Source organism: Bacillus rossius, chromosome 11, assembly GCF_032445375.1.
Source record: "Bacillus rossius redtenbacheri isolate Brsri chromosome 11, Brsri_v3, whole genome shotgun sequence".
In the NCBI taxonomy this organism is placed as follows: domain Eukaryota; kingdom Metazoa; phylum Arthropoda; class Insecta; order Phasmatodea; family Bacillidae; genus Bacillus; species Bacillus rossius.
The window spans coordinates 30,820,732-30,841,578 of record NC_086338.1 but is presented as its reverse complement, the minus strand read 5'-3'; the positions used below and the strand labels follow the sequence as shown (position 1 = coordinate 30,841,578).

The 20,847-nt window shown below is 38.5% G+C and overlaps 1 protein-coding gene across 1 annotated transcript in view; it reads right to left on the bottom strand.

Moving 5' to 3' along the window:
* LOC134536755 (UPF0764 protein C16orf89 homolog) overlaps window positions 1-20,847 on the bottom strand; it is a 74,809-nt gene that overhangs the window by 30,145 nt on the left and 23,817 nt on the right. Inside the window, exon 2 of the mRNA XM_063376663.1 lies at window positions 4,937-5,107. Within this exon, the coding sequence (XP_063232733.1) occupies window positions 4,937-5,107 (171 nt within the window). The remainder of the gene's footprint in view (window positions 1-4,936; window positions 5,108-20,847) is intronic.

Here is a 20,847-nt window from a genome sequence, read left to right as displayed (position 1 = left end):
GTCTCTGGCTGCGTATAGACATTTAAAGTCATGTAAAAGGCTTAGTCCGTACAATAAGAAGACTGTTTGAAACGAGGAATACAAAAGGCTTTGGTAATTTGTCAGTGTTTTTTTTTGTACTTGTAGTAGTGTATTGAATTTATGTAATAAATTTTTTTTAAAAGAACTTGTGGTGTTTTTATTTTCTCAAACCTTACACTTTAGTGGTACTTTTTTAAAATATTAATGTTGTTTTGTATCGACAAGGGATCGAACCAAGGACCTTAGTCGATCCAATCAATCAGCATATAGATTACAAATTTATTTAATGAATTTTGAACTTTTCCCCGAATTTCTAGCTAAATAATTACGGATTTTCAAGATGGCGTCCAAATTTCAAGATGGCAGGTGTCACAGTAATAAATGATTACTGCACTTTAGCGGATAAGAACTAAACTAACATGGTGTCAGCGCACTCTCGCCGACGATACAATGATGATGATGATGGCTTCCAGCAGATGAGGACAAGATGGCGGTCATGACGTCATACTAGGTGACGATATATATGCTTTGAAAAAAAGTGGTGGGAGTCAGTCTGCCAAAAGTCACCACGGGGGAAGGATCGGTCACCATTTTTATTTTTTTTTGCGCTCGTCGGGTTTCATACCGAGGACTCCGAGCTCCGTGTCGTAAAAGTATATATTTTTATAAATAATTTATTAAATTTTTATCAATTGATTTTTTTTATCAATTTTAAAAAAAATTTCATTAAAATCGGATAATAAATAAAGATTTTAAAGATGGCGGCCGTAACGGAAATTGCAACGGTGACGTCATCATCCAATATGGCTGTCATGGCATCCTAGTTTTCAAGGTCAATACCTCGGCGGCTTAGAGCGGCTAACTCTTAGGAGTTTTAAGCCGCTTTTAGGAATTTGGGTTCTTTCTAGGGCAAAACAACTTTTGAGGATTTTTCGAAATTCTACTTTTTGGGTTGTGGAATTTTTTGAGAATTTTTGGCGGAATTTTTTTCACAGAAATGTAAATTTTGACGAATTTTGAGGAATTTTGGGCAATTTTTGCCCATTTTTGGCGAATTTTGAGGGTCAAAGGTCAAGTTCAAACTTGTCCCGTTACGCTATGTCCCGTTACACTCCTCCGAGATGGCCTCCGTGACGTCACAATGTAAACAATCTTCAATCCTCACCCTGGACCCTGTGCCAGTTCCGGCTATCCTATACTACTACCTTCCAATCGTAAAAAAAGAAAAAAGAAACTTTGCAAAATTAGGTGTTATTTTTATTCCATGCGCGAATTTGCACGAGGGAGCTAGCAGTAAATCTGACGCTTTTTCATATTGTTCAATCGTATTTGTTTCAGACCCATTATAATAGGCCATTTTAAAAAAAGAAAAATACTCAAAATTCCTCACAGTCAAAAACAATTACACATTTACCGCCTGTAAAAATTTATCTTCGAAGAAAAATTTTCCCATCAAAATATCTAAAAATTCAACACTTCCTCACCAGCAAGCTTTCCTTATTTCCGAACCACCTAGATCACAATCTTGACTTTTTACATTGACTTAGAAATAAGTCATTTATTTCTAAAATATATATATTACATTTCAGTTAAATTAGACAAATCAATTATTAACTTAACACAATGGAAATTAAGACCTCTGTCTTACCCAGGATTCGAACCCGGAACCTGTGCAGTCCCTTTCAAGTGGGCTCCTGCTCAGATTGGTATCTGAAACAAGAAGGAACACGAGGGAAAAAAAGGGGGGTGGGGTTACATACTTGTATTCGTAGGTGTTGTTCTCAGGAGGGTAGATCGGACACGCCAAGTAAAGCAAAGAGGAACAGGTAGGGAAGAGGAAGCGACACGTACTCGTCTTGTAGGTGTTGTACTCAGGAGGGTATTACGGACACGCCAAGTAAAGCAAAGAGGAACAGGCAGGGAAGAGGAAGCGACAAGTACTCATCTTGTAGGTGTTGTACTCAGGAGGGTAGATCGGACACGCCAAGTAAAGCAAAGAGGAACAGGCAGGGAAGAGGAAGCGACACGTACTCATCTTGTAAGTGTTGTACTCAGGAGGGTAGATCGGACACGCCAAGTATAACAAAGAGGAACAGGTAGGAAAGAGGAAGCGACACGTACTCATCTTGTGGGTATTGTACGCAGGAGGGTAGATCGGACACGCCAAGTAAAGCAAAGAGGAACAGGTAGGGAAGAGGAAGCGACACGTACTCATCTTGTAGGTGTTGTACTCAGGAGGGTATTTCGGACACGCCAAGTAAAGCAAAGAGGAACAGGCAGGGAAGAGGAAGCGACACGTACTCATCTTGTAAGTGTTGTACTCAGGAGGGTATTTCGGACACGCCAAGTAAAGCAAAGAGGAACAGGCAGGGAAGAGGAAGCGACACGTACTCATCTTGTAGGTGTTGTACTCAGGAGGGTAGATCGGACACGCCAAGTAAAACAAAAAGGAGCCGGTAGGGAAGAGGAAGCGACACGTACTCATCTTGTAGATGTTGTACTCAGGAGGGTATTTCGGACACGCCAAGTAAAGCGAAGAGGAACAGGCAGGGAAGAGGAAGCGACACGTACTCATCTTGTAAGTGTTGTACTCAGGAGGGTAGATCGGACATGCCAAGTGAAACAAAAAGGAACAGGAAGGGAAGAGGAAGCGACACGTACTCATCTTGTGGGTATTGTACACAGGAGGGTAGATCGGACACGCCAAGTTAAACAAAGAGGAACAGGTAGGGAAGAGGAAGCGACACGTACTCATCTTGTAGGTGTTGTACTCAGGAGGGTAGATCGGACACGCCAAGTGAAACAAAAAGGAACAGGTAGGGAAGAGGAAGCGACACGTACTCATCTTGTGGGTATTGTACGCAGGAGGGTAGATCGGACACGCCAAGTAAAGCAAAGAGGAACAGGTAGGGAAGAGGAAGCGACACGTACTCATCTTGTGGGTATTGTACGCAGGAGGGTAGATCGGACACGCCAAGTAAAACAAAAAGGAACAGGTAGGGAAGAGGAAGCGACACGTACTCATCTTGTAGGTGTTGTACTCAGGAGGGTATTTCGGACACGCCAAGTAAAGCAAAGAGGAACAGGCAGGGAAGAGGAAGCGACACGTACTCATCTTGTAAGTGTTGTACTCAGGAGGGTATTTCGGACACGCCAAGTAAAGCAAAGAGGAACAGGCAGGGAAGAGGAAGCGACACGTACTCATCTTGTAAGTGTTGTACTCAGGAGGGGAGATCGGACACGCCAAGTGAAACAAAAAGGAACAGGTAGGGAAGAGGAAGCGACACGTACTCATCTTGTAGGTGTTGTACTCAGGAGGGTATTTCGGACACGCCAAGTAAATCAAAGAGGAACAGGCAGGGAAGAGGAAGCGACACGTACTCATCTTGTAAGTGTTGTACTCAGGAGGGTATTTCGGACACGCCAAGTAAAGCGAAAAAGGAAGAACAGGCAGGGAAGATGAAGCGACACGTACTCATCTTGTAAGTGTTGTACTCAGGAGGGTATTTCTAACACGCCAAGTAAAGCAAAGAGGAACAGGCAGGGAAGAGGAAGCGACACGTACTCATCTTGTAAGTGTTGTACTCAGGAGGGTATTTCGGACACGCCAAGTAAAGCAAAGAGGAACAGGTAGGGAAGAGGAAGCGACACGTACTCATCTTGTGGATATTGTACGCAGGAGGGTAGATCGGACACGCCAAGTAAAACAAAAAGGAACAGGTAGGGAAGAGGAAGCGACACGTACTCATCTTGTAGGTGTTGTACTCAGGAGGGTAGATCGGACACGCCAAGTGAAACAAAAAGGAACAGGTAGGGAAGAGGAAGCGACACGTTCTTATCTTGTAGGTGTTGTACTCAGGAGGGTAGATCGGACACGCCAAGTAAAACAAAAAGAAACAGGTAGGGAAGAGGAAGCGACACGTACTTATCTTGTGGGTATTGTACGCAGGAGGGTAGATCGGACACGCCAAGTAAAGCAAAGAGGAACAGGTAGGGAAGAGGAAGTGACATGTACTCATCTTGTGGGTATTGTACGCAGGAGGGTAGATCGGACACGCCAAGTGAAACAAAAAGGAACAGGTAGGGAAGAGGAAGCGACACGTACTCATCTTGTAGGTTTTGTACTCAGGAGGGTAGATCGGACACGCCAAGTGAAACAAAAAGGAACAGGTAGGGAAGAGGAAGCGACACGTACTCATCTTGTGGGTATTGTACGCAGGAGGGTAGATCGGACACGCCAAGTAAAGCAAAGAGGAACAGGTAGGGTAGAGGAAGCGACACGTACTCATCTTGTGGGTATTGTACTCAGGAGGGTAGATCGGACACGCCAAGTAAAACAAAAAGGAACAGGTAGGGAAGAGGAAGCGACACGTACTCATCTTGTAGGTATTGTACTCAGGAGGGTATTTCGGACACGCCAAGTAAAGCAAAGAGGAACAGGCAGGGAAGAGGAAGCGACACGTACTCATCTTGTAAGTGTTGTACTCAGGAGGGTATTTCGGACACGCCAAGTAAAACAAAGAGGAACAGGCAGGGAAGAGGAAGCGACACGTACTTATCTTATAGGTGTTGTACTCAGGAGGGTAGATCGGACACGCCAAGTGAAACAAAAAGGAACAGGTATGGAAGAGGAAGCGACACCTACTCATCTTGTAGGTGTTGTACTCAGGAGGGTATTTCGGACACGCCAAGTAAAGCAAAGAGGAACAGGCAGGAAAGAGGAAGCGACACGTACTCATCTTGTAAGTGTTGTACTCAGGAGGGTAGATCGGACACGCCAAGTGAAACAAAAAGGAACAGGTAGGGAAGAGGAAGCGACACGTACTCATCTTGCAGGTATTGTACTCAGGATGGTAGATCGGACACGCCAAGTAAAACAAAGAGGAACAGGGAGGGAAGAGGAAGCGACACGTACTCATCTTGTAAGTGGTGTTCTCGGGAGGTTCTGGGGGCGCAACCATCGCCACCTCCTCGCACATGGTCTCGAGGAGTCTGGCCGCCAGAAGGACGTACACCCGCCTGCTGGGCGTCGAGACGAACCTGTCCGGGTACTTGGGTACTTGGTCCTGCAGTCCCCTCAGCTGACCTGCGCCCGCAGATAACCAGAACACGCGCCTGCTGGAACTGCAAGTGGAACCTCACACACGCACAGGAATGTTTGAGAAGATGTTCAAGGTTGCTGTGTTGGAGGCCACCTTTAGGGCAGTTTTTTTTGTTGCCTTTGTTTTCACACCTTTTGAAAAAAAATCTGAAATCTATTTTATGTTGGATTTTATGTTTTTTTGCAGTGTTTTTAACTTGGGTTGAACACTTTTTTTTTTGTAAGCCTTTTTCTGCGGCCAAATTAACCTTGTTCCTGCGGTGATTTGACAAGCATTTTTAAAGTACCTATTTTCTTGCGACAGTAACAAGTTTTTTTTTTACTAACTGACGTATTGGAATATTGTTACTGATTACGCCGCTGTGAGGCGCTGATGTCGTGGCCAGTGCTAAGTTGGAAGCGACGCCGGACGGTCGAGAGTGGAAGCCACGTTTGGCGAGTGTGCAAAACACTTTTTCATCGGACTCGGGCAACGCATCGTAGGAGGACTTTACTGCTACGTTGTTAAAGCAATGGCTCTGCTATATGTGGCGCTCACCTGCTGGGATGGCTACACGTAGGTCTGTTAACGTAAATTTTTTTTTGCTCTGATTTCCCTTTAATTGCTGCACGGGATTGATGTCTTCTTCGGGAAGCCTTCTTTTCACAGACGAGAGAGCCACACCCGAATTTCCCCGAAGTTCATGCTCGCTTTTTTGATTTTTTATTTCACAGTATCTTTAATGTAGCTATCCTAACCAAATCAACCGTCCAGTGTTTTAAAGTAATTATTTATAATGTAGCTAACCTAACCTAATTGACCATTAGTTATCATGAGTTAGAATGAATAAAAAAAAACCGAAGATGCACGATCGGACGTTTGGCTCCCTGGTTTGTGAAAATAAGGCTTCCCGTCTTCTTCATTGAAGGCAAGCTCAGTGCCAATGACTGATATGACGGATTCGGATTGCTATTTTCGGTATCTGCAGCCACGTGTTTATTTTTGGCTTTTCAAGAGCCTAGTTTCCCCCAAATCCTTGAACGAAAACCGAATTTGTTCCTTCACAGTATGTGTGGGCCCTTATTTCGCCATCATTTTTAAGTCTGTTAACGGACGCTTAAAAATATCTTTACCTGTGACCTATCGTAACTACACAAGGTGTTAGGCAAAATTACATAAATTTCTTACGTGAACAAACATACTTAGTGTCTTTTAACTTTGATGTGAAAATTACCGCAGAAGTGGTGGAACAGTTGTATTTGCAATTACAGAACTGGTATTGCTTTAAACTCAACGACCTTCACGTGATTACGCAGAAAGTACACTTGACTCATCAAATTCTTACGCCACGTTTGAATGCTAGAGCTAGGTCTTAATATAATATATTTTTTGATGTGTAAACATCTTAGCTGTCAGTATATGGAATTTGGTAAGAATAATTTAGTAAAAATGGAACGGAAGACGATGATCGTTAATGTAGGACAAAGATGGCGGACCCACGTGTAGCAACATAAACTCGTATAGACATAGTCACTTTCGTAAACATAAGGTAACAAAACAAACGTATTGGTGTGCCAAATGAAAACTTATGGTAGTACAACTTTTCTTTAACATTTTATGTTAAAATATATAGTCATAAAAAGTAATGTCTATTAAATATATACAATACATTTTATATAAGCTTTTCGACATACGCCATTGCTAAGCACATGTATGTCTGTAGAAGAAAACTACAAAAAACCAAAAACAAAAACACAAATTAAGCAAAAAATTGCTGTTGCCAACAGGATATAAACATCACATAATATTTCATAACAGGAATATGGTCAACAAACAAAGAAAAACAAAGAAAAATGGACTAAGAGAACGAAAAAAAAACACAAATGACAAATGATGACAGCACTAAAATATTGAACCCAAAATAATTCAGCACAACAGTTGAAACGAGACAAAAACACGACAAAATGAAAATACGAAACAAACAAAATAGTTTTCCAAAACAGACAGAAGAGAACGAAAAAACCCCCACCAATCAGCACAAAAATATTGAACCCAAAAAAAAAATTAGCACAACAGTTGGAACGAGACAAAAACACGACAAAACGAAAAGACGAAACAAACACAATAGTTTTCCAAAACAGAAACAAGCGACGTTTCGGGAACTGCTATCTGCTCCCGTCCTCAGGAGGAGACGCACATGGTACGAAAACACAGGTGCGACTCCTGTTATGGAATATTATGTGGTGTTTATATCCTGTTGACAACAGCAATTTTTTTGCTTAATTTGTGTTTTTGTCTTTTGGTATTTTGTAGTTTTCTTCTACAGACATACATGTGCTTAGCAATGGCGTATGACCAAAAGCTTACATCAAGTCATGCACTCCCATCTTTCAAAGATAATATATACAATACAATTTGGAAAATTCTTAATTAACTTTGAAATACAGAGAGTACGCATCAATCATACAATAGGAGACAAGAAATTGATACCCTAAATATATTAGACGCCATTTTGAATAAAATAATTAACTGATTAAAATTTTCTTGATAAATCTTAAATGTTAATCCGCTCAATAAGGTTAAAGTTGGTTTGTAGGAAATACAAACAGACTTATTTCTGTCGTTTAAGCAAATCATTCTTTTAAAATTTTTCCTTCACAATAAATTTCACACAAAACCACCCATTAAATAAAATTATGTCATATAATTTATAATATTCCAACAAAAACATACTATACCTACCTTATTATTGCAAATAAAATTGCTTAAATATTAGTTTTAAATAAAAACGTGGATTTATTCGCCACAGTTGTAAACAATAACGGTCCAACTTTTCAAAATAAATAACCTTTGTTCGTGAATTTATTCTATACACTCGAACGAGAATGCTCAGGCAAGCTAGTAAGTAAAAAAAAAAAATCATAAAAACATAATCGCTCATAATCTAATACAATTAAGATATATTTCAAAACTTTCCCCAAATGGGAGTTCCTACAGCACACATTATATGTATAAATATAATTATCGTGTAAAGGAAGTTTTTGGCACGAATAATCAATTTGCGAAACGCCATAGGAACTACTGTTCGTAAACCAGATCTGTAAACACGTATACTTCATATGAAGATACTAAAACACAAAAAAAAAAAAAAAAAAAAAAGGAAATTATGGTTTTAAGTTATGATTAAATATTTTTTACGTAATTATATTTTTCATGGTTTTATTATTTTACGACTTTTTGGCATGCTTTTTTAAAAATTACATTTGAACCATACATTTATTTAATGTACATAAGACGGGCAAAAAATACTACCTAACTTATAACACAAAAAAAACAAACTAAACCAAGTTAATCATATGGCTAATACAAAAACATTTGTCTCTTTAAAATATTTGTTTACGGACTTTGATATTCCTTTCGCCTTGGCCTTCGGGCTAAAGGTTATTCACCTAGAAGTTAATATTTCCTATGGATCATCCCGGAAACGTCTAGAACATTATGTAACATTCTGGCAACTGTATGCACAAAAAACTCAATTATAATTCGAGACTTTTTGCAAATGATCTTTCGCGTAGTCCATGCAGCCAACATGCTAAGAATGTTTTGAATGTGACATTTTCGTAGAATTCCTGGAATATTCTCGGTAATAAACATGGCCATGAGCCCGAAATTGACCCGGCACAGGTGCCGTGCTCTGTCGCTACTGGACAGTTATCGAACACGTTTCAGAAAATTTAAACAATTTTGAACGTGCTCCATTTTGTGTCCACTAAGTAAGTAACCAATACATACTTCTGCGAGTTCGCCCAAACAGTAAGGTTTGGCGGAATTTTTTTTTCAGACAAAAGGTTTAAAAATATTTACACGTTCTTTGAATAATACTTTCAATGGGAAAGAATGATTTAACATAACAATTTGAGCTCGTCGTTGTCAGCCTATTGTATTCGAACTTGTCATTTTTTCTGAATAAATTCCTTACACGAATTTCTCGGTTTTGTCCAAGCTGATTTTGGCTTGTTTCCTTGTGTTTGGTTTTTGTTATCTATTCCTGAAAATTTCTTTATGATAATCAGTGTAAACAAGCAGTAGTATAGGAATGACGGTCCGAGATCTGGCTTCTGGCTGAGGTGCGAGGTGCCGGTGTCCGCCATCTTGGATTTGTGACGTCACGGCGGCAAAAATTCCTCAAAATTCCTCAAAAATGACTCAAAATGACTCAAAATTTCCCGTTTTAAGAAAAAATTTCCCGTTTTCGAGGGAAAAATTCCCGTTTCGAGGGAAAATTTCCCGATTTAGTCCTTAAAAATCCCAACGGCTAGAAATGTCCTGATAGAGGCTTAAGCATCCTTAACTCAAGCCTCAGTTAAGCCTCTATCAGGATGTGACCTTGACCTTTGACCTTGACCCCGACGGCCATCTTGGATCCACCATCTTGGATGACGTCATTTCGTTTTCTCGAACATTCCGTCATTGTGTTATCGGCCATATTGGATGATGACGTCACCGTTGCAATTTACGTTACGACCGCCATCTTTAACTTTTTTATTTATTATCCGATTTTAATGAAATTTTTTTTAAAAATTATAAAAAAAATTAAATAATAAAATTTTTAATAAAATATTTAAAAAACAAACATTTACAACACGGAGCTCGGAGTCCTCGGTTCAAACCCGGTGAGGCCAAAAAAAATTAAAAATGGCGACCGATCCTCCTCCCGTGGTGACGTTTGGCAGACTGACTCCCACCACTTTTCTTAAAGCATATATATATCGTCACCTAGTATGACGTCATGTCCGCCATCTTGTCTTCGATGCTGGAAGCCATCATCATCATTGTATCGTCGACGAGAGTGCGCTGACACCATGTTAGTTTAGTTCGTATCCGCTAGAGTGCAGTAATCATTTATTATTACTGTGACACCCGCCATCTTGAAATATGGCCGCCATCTTGAAAATCCGTAATTATTTAGCTAGAAATTCGGGAAAAATTCCAAAATTCATTAAATAAATCACTCATTAACTTACATATTGATTCGATCCGCTCCAGTCCTTGGTTCGATCCCTGAATGATGCAAAACATTTAATTTTATATAAAAAATAATAATTTCAATAAACCATGTTCAAAATTCTTAAAGAGACTTTAAATCCTCTACTACCATCATCCTATCAGACACCAAGACCACCATATTGGAAATTCGTAATTGTAATGCTAGAGATTCGGGAAAAAGTTCAAAATTCATTAAATAAATTTGTAATCTATATACTGATTGATTAGATCGACTAAGGTCCTTGGTTCGATCCCTGGCCGATACAAAACAACTTTAATTTTAAAAAAGTACCAGAAAAGTGTAAGGTTCGAAAAATAAAACACCTCAAAGTCTTTTACAAACATAATATTTATTACACAATTTCTATCCTACTACAGAATCACTTGCGAAAGCCAACAACAATCTTATAAACATTTAGCCCTGCATAGACGTGCAACGACTACTTATTAGCTCCAAATGGCTCCCAAAGCTCCAACAGCCTCCAAATGCTTAACACAGCTCCAAATGGCTCCAAATGCTCCAAACGGCTCCAAATGCTCCAAATGTCTCCAGCAGCTCCAAATGCTTGACAGCTCCAAATGCTTCAAAAGGCTCCAAATGCTCCAACAGCTCCAAAAAAAGGCTCCAAATGCTCCAATAGCCTCCAAATGCTTAACACAGCTCCAAATGGCTCCAAATGCTCCAAACGGCCTCCAAATGCTTGACAGCTCCAAATGTCTCCAGCAGCTCCAAATGCTCCAACAGCTCCAAAAAAAAGGCTCCAAATGCTCCAACAGCCTCCAAATGCTTAACACAGCTCCAAATGGCTCCAAATGCTTGACAGCTCCAAATGCATAACACAGCTCCAAATGGCTCCAAATGCTCCAAACGGCCTCCAAATGCTTGACAGCTCCAAATGTCTCCAGCAGCTCCAAATGCTCCAACAGCTCCAAAAAAAGGCTCCAAAAGCTCCAACAGCCTCCAAATGCTTAACACAGTTCCAAATGGCTCCAAATGCTCCAATTGGCCTCCAAATGCTTGACAGCTCCAAATGTTTCCAGCAGCTCCAAATGCTCCAAATGCTTGACAGCTCCAAATGCTTCAAAAGGCTCCAAATGCTCCAAATGCTCCAAACGGCCTCCAAATGGCTCCAACAGCTCCAACAGCCTCCAAATGCTTGACAGCTCCAAATGTTTCCAGCAGCTCCAAATGCTCCAAATGGCTCCAACAGCCTCCAAATGCTTAACACAGCTCTAAATGGCTCCAACAGCTCCAAAAGACTCCAAATGCTTCAAAAGGCTCCAATTGCTCCAAGAGCTCCATCTTCAATTGGTTCCAACTGATTCCTATTACTTTTATCGAACTTGGCATGATTACTAACATGTCTTTATCAGTATACATTTTGACTGGCAGTGGTAACGTTTTTTTACACCTTTAAGTTATAAGTTTTATTTAGAAATCAGATTTCGATAAATGATAGCTTCCATCTGGAAAGAAAATATATTAATTTATCTTCAAGTTTATACACATACATTTAATTTAATCCATTATTGTATGTAGCCAGCTTCCCTCAGTTCTTTGAGTATGAAGGATATTTCTTTAATGTTCGAATAGTTTCCTGCACAAAGCGATCCATGTAGTAGTCGTAGCCTGTTAACCAATATGTTAGGATCTTCCCATGAGGTATAATCAATCTCTTCTGCTGCCTTCATCATCCTTGCATGTTTATAATAAATATTATCTCTGGTGTTTATCGTTTTAACACCAACCACAAGGTCACTTTCGTCATCTTGCCAGTGATTATCACAAGCTTGATCAGGATAATTTATTTTTATACGCCGTTTCCATCGTTTTGGTCTCAAACCACCATCACAGTCTTCGCTCTTGCATGCTTTTGGTGCTTCAGTACAGTACTCAATCATGTCAGCCTCAGATGTGTCACCACAATCTTCAATCATGCCAGCTTCTGATGTGTCACCACAGTCTTCAATCATGTCAGCACCACAAACTTGATCAGGATAATTTATTTTATTACGTCGTTTCCATCGTTTTGGTCTCAGACTGCCATCACAGTCTTCGATCTTGCCTGCTTTAGGTGTTTCAGTACAGTACTCAATCATGTCAGCCTCAGATGTGTCACCACAATCTTCAATCATGCCAGCCTCAGATGATTCATCAAAGTCTTCGACCTTGTAAGCTTCAGGTGGTTCTCCATCTTTCACATTTTCATGGAGACGACTAGATATTGGAGTAAATATATTTTCATTTCTAATGTGGTTACAACTTCCTTCGTTTGTTTTAAATTTTAAATTATTATCTTGATCTAGATCAGTAATTTTAGCATTAGCTTTTTCGCCTTCGTTCCTCTTCCGCGATGTTGTAGCCCAGTCTTCGTTATCTTTATTCATCTTAATTGTACAGGTCTTGTAATGTCTATCCAAGTAATATCTTCTACCAAAGGATTTCTGACACTGACTGCAATGAAATGGTTTTTGACAAGGACCCAAATTACACTCGCTTCTCTCATGTCGTTTAGCATTCTTTCTCAAGGTAAACACCTTGCTACAGTATCTACAGTGATGACGTTTTGATACAGCAACAAATCCCGTTTCAGGATTCATATTAGTTATTGAGACTAATGCCAGATGCAAACTAAGAGTTTTAAATTAGATATATTACTTAAATAGAATTTTTTAATTATTTCATCAGCGAGAATTAATTTATCTCATTCAAAGGTACTTGTTGCAAGTAGTTCTGCTTTTCAACAACAGATGTCGCCACATGTTACTTGCAGGTAAATAATATTTAGTTCTTTTATGCGGGATGCGGGATGCTCACTAACGATCGCAAAAGAAGGATGGCTTCGCTAGACTCCAAGGAGAAGGAAGTTCGTCCATCCTGTTAGTGCTTCTTAGATTTCTCAGAGATTATTTGACTGAGTAATGATATTTTTTTTTAAATTTCCACCTGATAAAAATATTACAAGTGCTGATTTATTGGCAGAATTTCAATAATTAAATGCGACCTTGAATAAAAAATGACATGACTCATTAAGTAAAAAATTCTTCATGCAGAGATCAATTCCTAATCAGTAACCAGAAGCACCCAGAGAAAACCATCAAAATATTGTCAAGAATAATCAGGAGCACACGGAGAAAACTACCATAATATTGTCAAGAATAAACGGGAGCACACGGAGAAATCCACCATAATATTGACAAGAATAATCAGGAGCACACGGAGTAAACCACAGCAAGTTTTCTTTGATATCATAAAATTTCAGGAAAAAAATAATACTAAAAATAAAAATAAATTAATAAAAAATTAAAAAAAAAAAAAATAAAAAAAATACATAAATATATTCTGCTAGCTTGTGAACTTCTCATTGTTGAACAAAGATAGAGTTCTAGTACAAGCCAGAATTTTATGTATTTATTTTATTTTATTTTTTTTTAATTTTTTATTAATTTATTTTTATTTTTAGTATTATTTTTTTCCTGAAATTTTATGATATCAAAGAAAACTTGCTGTGGTTTTCTCCGTGTGCTCCTGATTATTCTTGTCAATATTATGGTGGATTTCTCCGTGTGCTCCCGTTTATTCTTGACAATATTATGGTAGTTTTCTCCGTGTGCTCCTGATTATTCTTGACAATATTTTGATGGTTTTCTCTGGGTGCTTCTGGTTACTGATTAGGAATTGATCTCTGCATGAAGAATTTTTTACTTAATGAGTCATGTCATTTTTTATTCAAGGTCGCATTTAATTATTGAAATTCTGCCAATAAATCAGCACTTGTAATATTTTTATCAGGTGGAAATTTAAAAAAAAATATCATTACTCAGTCAAATAATCTCTGAGAAATCTAAGAAGCACTAACAGGATGGACGAACTTCCTTCTCCTTGGAGTCTAGCGAAGCCATCCTTCTTTTGCGATCGTTAGTGAGCATCCCGCATCCCGCATAAAAGAACTAAATATTATTTACCTGCAAGTAACATGTGGCGACATCTGTTGTTGAAAAGCAGAACTACTTGCAACAAGTACCTTTGAATGAGATAAATTAATTCTCGCTGATGAAATAATTAAAAAATTCTATTTAAGTAATATATCTAATTTAAAACTCTTAGTTTGCATCTGGCATTAGTCTCAATAACTAATATGAATCCTGAAACGGGATTTGTTGCTGTATCAAAACGTCATCACTGTAGATACTGTAGCAAGGTGTTTACCTTGAGAAAGAATGCTAAACGACATGAGAGAAGCGAGTGTAATTTGGGTCCTTGTCAAAAACCATTTCATTGCAGTCAGTGTCAGAAATCCTTTGGTAGAAGATATTACTTGGATAGACATTACAAGACCTGTACAATTAAGATGAATAAAGATAACGAAGACTGGGCTACAACATCGCGGAAGAGGAACGAAGGCGAAAAAGCTAATGCTAAAATTACTGATCTAGATCAAGATAATAATTTAAAATTTAAAACAAACGAAGGAAGTTGTAACCACATTAGAAATGAAAATATATTTACTCCAATATCTAGTCGTCTCCATGAAAATGTGAAAGATGGAGAACCACCTGAAGCTTACAAGGTCGAAGACTTTGATGAATCATCTGAGGCTGGCATGATTGAAGATTGTGGTGACACATCTGAGGCTGACATGATTGAGTACTGTACTGAAACACCTAAAGCAGGCAAGATCGAAGACTGTGATGGCAGTCTGAGACCAAAACGATGGAAACGACGTAATAAAATAAATTATCCTGATCAAGTTTGTGGTGCTGACATGATTGAAGACTGTGGTGACACATCAGAAGCTGGCATGATTGAAGATTGTGGTGACACATCTGAGGCTGACATGATTGAGTACTGTACTGAAGCACCAAAAGCATGCAAGAGCGAAGACTGTGATGGTGGTTTGAGACCAAAACGATGGAAACGGCGTAATAAAATAAATTATCCTGATCAAGCTTGTGATAATCACTGGCAAGATGACGAAAGTGACCTTGTGGTTGGTGTTAAAACGATAAACACCAGAGATAATATTTATTATAAACATGCAAGGATGATGAAGGCAGCAGAAGAGATTGATTATACCTCATGGGAAGATCCTAACATATTGGTTAACAGGCTACGACTACTACATGGATCGCTTTGTGCAGGAAACTATTCGAACATTAAAGAAATATCCTTCATACTCAAAGAACTGAGGGAAGCTGGCTACATACAATAATGGATTAAATTAAATGTATGTGTATAAACTTGAAGATAAATTAATATATTTTCTTTCCAGATGGAAGCTATCATTTATCGAAATCTGATTTCTAAATAAAACTTATAACTTAAAGGTGTAAAAAAACGTTACCACTGCCAGTCAAAATGTATACTGATAAAGACATGTTAGTAATCATGCCAAGTTCGATAAAAGTAATAGGAATCAGTTGGAACCAATTGAAGATGGAGCTCTTGGAGCAATTGGAGCCTTTTGAAGCATTTGGAGTCTTTTGGAGATGTTGGAGCCATTTAGAGCTGTGTTAAGCATTTGGAGGCTGTTGGAGCCATTTGGAGCATTTGGAGCTGCTGGAAACATTTGGAGCTGTCAAGCATTTGGAGGCTGTTGGAGCTGTTGGAGCCATTTGGAGGCCGTTTGGAGCATTTGGAGCATTTGGAGCCTTTTGAAGCATTTGGAGCTGTCAAGCATTTGGAGCATTTGGAGCTGCTGGAAACATTTGGAGCTGTCAAGCATTTGGAGGCCAATTGGAGCATTTGGAGCCATTTGGAGCTGTGTTAAGCATTTGGAGGCTGTTGGAGCATTTGGAGCCTTTTTTTGGAGCTGTTGGAGCATTTGGAGCTGCTGGAGACATTTGGAGCTGTCAAGCATTTGGAGGCCGTTTGGAGCATTTGGAGCCATTTAGAGCTGTGTTAAGCATTTGGAGGCTGTCAAGCATTTGGAGGCCGTTTGGAGCATTTGGAGCCATTTGGAGCTGTGTTAAGCATTTGGAGGCTATTGGAGCATTTGGAGCCTTTTTTTGGAGCTGTTGGAGCATTTGGAGCCTTTTGAAGCATTTGGAGCTGTCAAGCATTTGGAGCTGCTGGAGACATTTGGAGCATTTGGAGCCGTTTGGAGCATTTGGAGCCATTTGGATCTGTGTTAAGCATTTGGAGGCTGTTGGAGCTTTGGGAGCCATTTGGAGCTAAGAAGTAGTCGTTGCACGTCTATGCAGGGCTAAATGTTTATAAGATTGTTGTTGGCTTTCGCAAGTGATTCTGTAGTAGGATAGAAATTGTGTAATAAATATTATGTTTGTAAAAGACTTTGAGGTGTTTTATTTTTCGAACCTTACACTTTTCTGGTACTTTTTTAAAATTAAAGTTGTTTTGTATCGGCCAGGGATCGAACCAAGGACCTTAGTCGATCTAATCAATCAGTATATAGATTACAAATTTATTTAATGAATTTTGAACTTTTTCCCGAATCTCTAGCATTACAATTACGAATTTCCAATATGGTGGTCTTGGTGTCTGATAGGATGATGGTAGTAGAGTATTTAAAGTCTCTTTAAGAATTTTGAACATGGTTTATTGAAATTATTATTTTTTATATAAAATTAAATGTTTTGCATCATTCAGGGATCGAACCAAGGACTGGAGCGGATCGAATCAATATGTAAGTTAATGAGTGATTTATTTAATGAATTTTGGAATTTTTCCCGAATTTCTAGCTAAATAATTACGGATTTTCAAGATGGCGGCCATATTTCAAGATGGCGGGTGTCACAGTAATAATAAATGATTACTGCACTCTAGCGGATACGAACTAAACTAACATGGTGTCAGCGCACTCTCGTCGACGATACAATGATGATGATGGCTTCCAGCATCGAAGACAAGATGGCGGACATGACGTCATACTAGGTGACGATATATATATGCTTTAAGAAAAGTGGTGGGAGTCAGTCTGCCAAACGTCACCACGGGAGGAGGATCGGTCGCCATTTTTAATTTTTTTTTGGCCTCACCGGGTTTGAACCGAGGACTCCGAGCTCCGTGTTGTAAATGTTTGTTTTTTAAATATTTTATTAAAAATTTTATTATTTAATTTTTTTTATAATTTTTAAAAAAAATTTCATTAAAATCGGATAATAAATAAAAAAGTTAAAGATGGCGGTCGTAACGTAAATTGCAACAGTGACGTCATCATCCAATATGGCCGATAACACAATGACGGAATGTTCGAGAAAACGAAATGACGTCATCCAAGATGGTGGATCCAAGATGGCCGTCGGGGTCAAGGTCAAAGGTCAAAGGTCAAGGTCACATCCTGATAGAGGCTTAACTGAGGCTTGAGTTAAGGATGCTTAAGCCTCTATCAGGACATTTCTAGCCGTTGGGATTTTTAAGGACTAAATCGGGAAATTTTCCCTCGAAACGGGAATTTTTCCCTCGAAAACGGGAAATTTTTTCTTAAAACGGGAAATTTTGAGTCATTTTGAGTCATTTTTGAGGAATTTTGAGGAATTTTTGCCGCCGTGACGTCACAAATCCAAGATGGCGGACACCGGCACCTCGCACCTCAGCCAGAAGCCAGATCTCGGACCGTCATTCCTATACTACTACAAGCCATTAATTATGCCCAAGATATTACGTTAAATATTTAGACTGTTTGCAATAGTTATGACCAGATTTGGAGGGATATGAATTACCTTTTTTTGTTCTCTAACCTCTATTTATTTTTCAGTTATGAGCTTATGGTTGGTGCTATAAAAACAATTCAAACAAAGGTTTTTTGGCACTACTAAGTGTTAACGAATACAATATTTTTGATATCAAAGAAGTGATTATTAAAGTGTATTTTTTTAGTTTTTTCTTAACTCAGAATCGAGATAAAATATCCAATTGTGAATCTAAACCATCCTCGAATCCCCGTGAACACACACAAAAGATTTCATCAAAATCGGTCCAGCCGTCTAGGAGGAGTTCAGTGACATACACACGCACACAAGAAATATATATATAAAGATATAAAATTGGGATGCTGGTATGTATGGCGCTAATAAACACACCGTTTGACCTATCGCCATGAACGTTTGCATATCCAAGTGTTTTTTAATGGAGAAGGTTTCTATGTTATTCATTTTTTTTGTAACTCTCTGCTAGATGGCGCTGCAGTGCATCTTCTAAACCGTTCAACCGATCGCCATGGGTAAACAAAAAATCATAGGTCACAGACATACAAACAGCAAATGTGTGTCATTTCTCTATGTCCACCACACTGTCGTATAGCGCTATCCATTTTGCTGTAACTCTCAGGACAATATATCACCCTGTGTTCAGCGCGGGCAACGCCGGGTACTGATGCTAATATATTATATAACAAGTATTTAATTATGTGTGGAAACTTAAGTCAGTTATCGTTTTCAACGTATTCATAATAAAGTGGTGTAGATGGTTCATATGTAAAATATTTGTGTTTACGATGGTTTTGCGGTCTCGGAACCACGAAACGAGAAACCAAGTAGCCTACAGATTTACCGGAAGGTGCACTATGGAAACGACCGCAATAGTTAAGTCTTTCTTCTAAATCTACTTTCAACGTGAAAACTACCGTAATAATTTCGACCTGTTTTCTAGACTATTTACACTGAAGCGGTCCTTGACATGTAAGATACGGTGCTAGCCGACAACTTACGTCATTCTGAAGATTAGAATCACTTTTTCATTTGACAGTGTTACTTTCCATACACACTTATTTGAGGTTTTTATTTCCCCTAAAATTCTTTGGAATTTTGCAGTTCTTAAAATAATTATGACGAATATAGTTGAGTTTATGCCACTGTTTCCGGCATATCGGAACATTATTTTTAATTTCATTGCGTGTAAAGTAGGTTTGAAAGGTCGTATTTACCCTCTGGAATACGCCAACGTACAAATACGTTTTATAAATACATATATTTTGTTTCGTAGATCCCACACGGAGTGGGAAATAACAGTGTGTGTATATATGTATGTGTATATATATAATACGATAATAATTCCACAATGTGTGTATATCCACGTGCATCACTGTTTACAAAAATTAGTCCTTGAAAATATTCCGAAATTCACCGCTTGTTCGCGCTTCTTCACTCCGGAATTTTAAAAAAAGATCAACTTACGAGATTTAATTAATTTATAGATTTTAGAGCATTTATAATGTCGCCAATACTTACATTTTAGTCACGATAACCTAGACTAGCAAAAAAACTTTACTATCGGAAAAAATTTATAATCCAAATTTTTGCAAAATTGTTAGTTCTTTAAATAGACCTATTGCGTATTATTTATGTAACTTTCTTAACCTAAAAAAAATCTTTAATTTTAGTTACTATCATCTTAAGACATGCGAAAAAATACCCTCCCGGAAAAAAATTAACGATATAATAGGATTTTTTAAAATGCTATGCACCTAACTTAACCTACAGTTTACATTTACATAAAAAAAATACACATAGAAAAATATTTTGTGCACTTTCACAAAAGATTCCTTTGGAAACCGGTTTGTAATACTTCAAAAAAGAAATTATTATTTTGTACAACACATTTCTAAGGTTATTTTTTTGGCTTATATGAAATACGTTTTTTCTCATTGATAATGAGTATTTATTACGAAAATTGACGCAACATGTTATATTTTAATTGATGCTTCATTCAAGCATAACTTTAAAATGTACATGAATAATTCTGCTACGTTTAAAACAATAATTTCAGTGTATTAATGCAATTGCTTGGTGTTTATTGTATTATAGCCCTACTGTGTGTGTGTACTTTATTATTTATTTATTTTATAACTGATATAGGTTTATATACCGTTAATTTTTATTATTTGAACCATTTGTAATATGATTGTATGATTTGTATTGTTGATTTATATTTAACTTCTATTGTATTAAATTGTATTTAACATGCTACATGTCCCTAATTTGGGACTAAACGGAGTGCATGAATAAATGAATAAATAAATAAATAAATTCAAAGATGTATGAATGAAGATCATTCTAGTTTCTTTCCGACTCCACGTCATTGGACATGAATCATGTGTCCCCAAAGAGCCGCTGGCTTCCTTTCAGGAGCCGCTCCTTTGTCCGGGTGGTCTCTGGGCAGAACGCCGCTCCTGGTAGACAGGCATCCCGTGACCCCAGGCCTTCTGCCCCCGCCGTGCCACGCAAGCCCTTCGCGCCGCGTCAGTGTCACGTGAGTCACAACGTTCGGTGGCTGTTCGTTTCGTCGCCCTGTGCGGACACGCGAGCACGGCTAGCCTAAGGCTGGGTTCACAATTAAAAAAATTAAGCGAGTGCATAGCAAGCCATGCACACGACCTGTGCACACGCGAACTGCGAAATCGGTTCACAATTGAATTCTTACTGTTAATTTCAGCCAATGAAATTTCGCGAACTATGCGACATCTGTTACCAGTGTTAGTAAATAAACATATTAACTTTCAAAATAACGATAATACTTTTATTATCTCGCCATTTTCTTACCACAATATGGTTAATAAATATAAACATATTTCTAGTCCCGCCAAAAAAGCACCCTCCTCTTCTTTCATTGGCTGTTGTGCCATGCGTACGCAACCGAAATAAAATATTTTCATTTCACTCCTATGCGCACGACCTCGCTCCCATGCACACGACCAACTTTCTGCTATTGTGTAACGTTAGGTTAGGAAACATGGCGTTC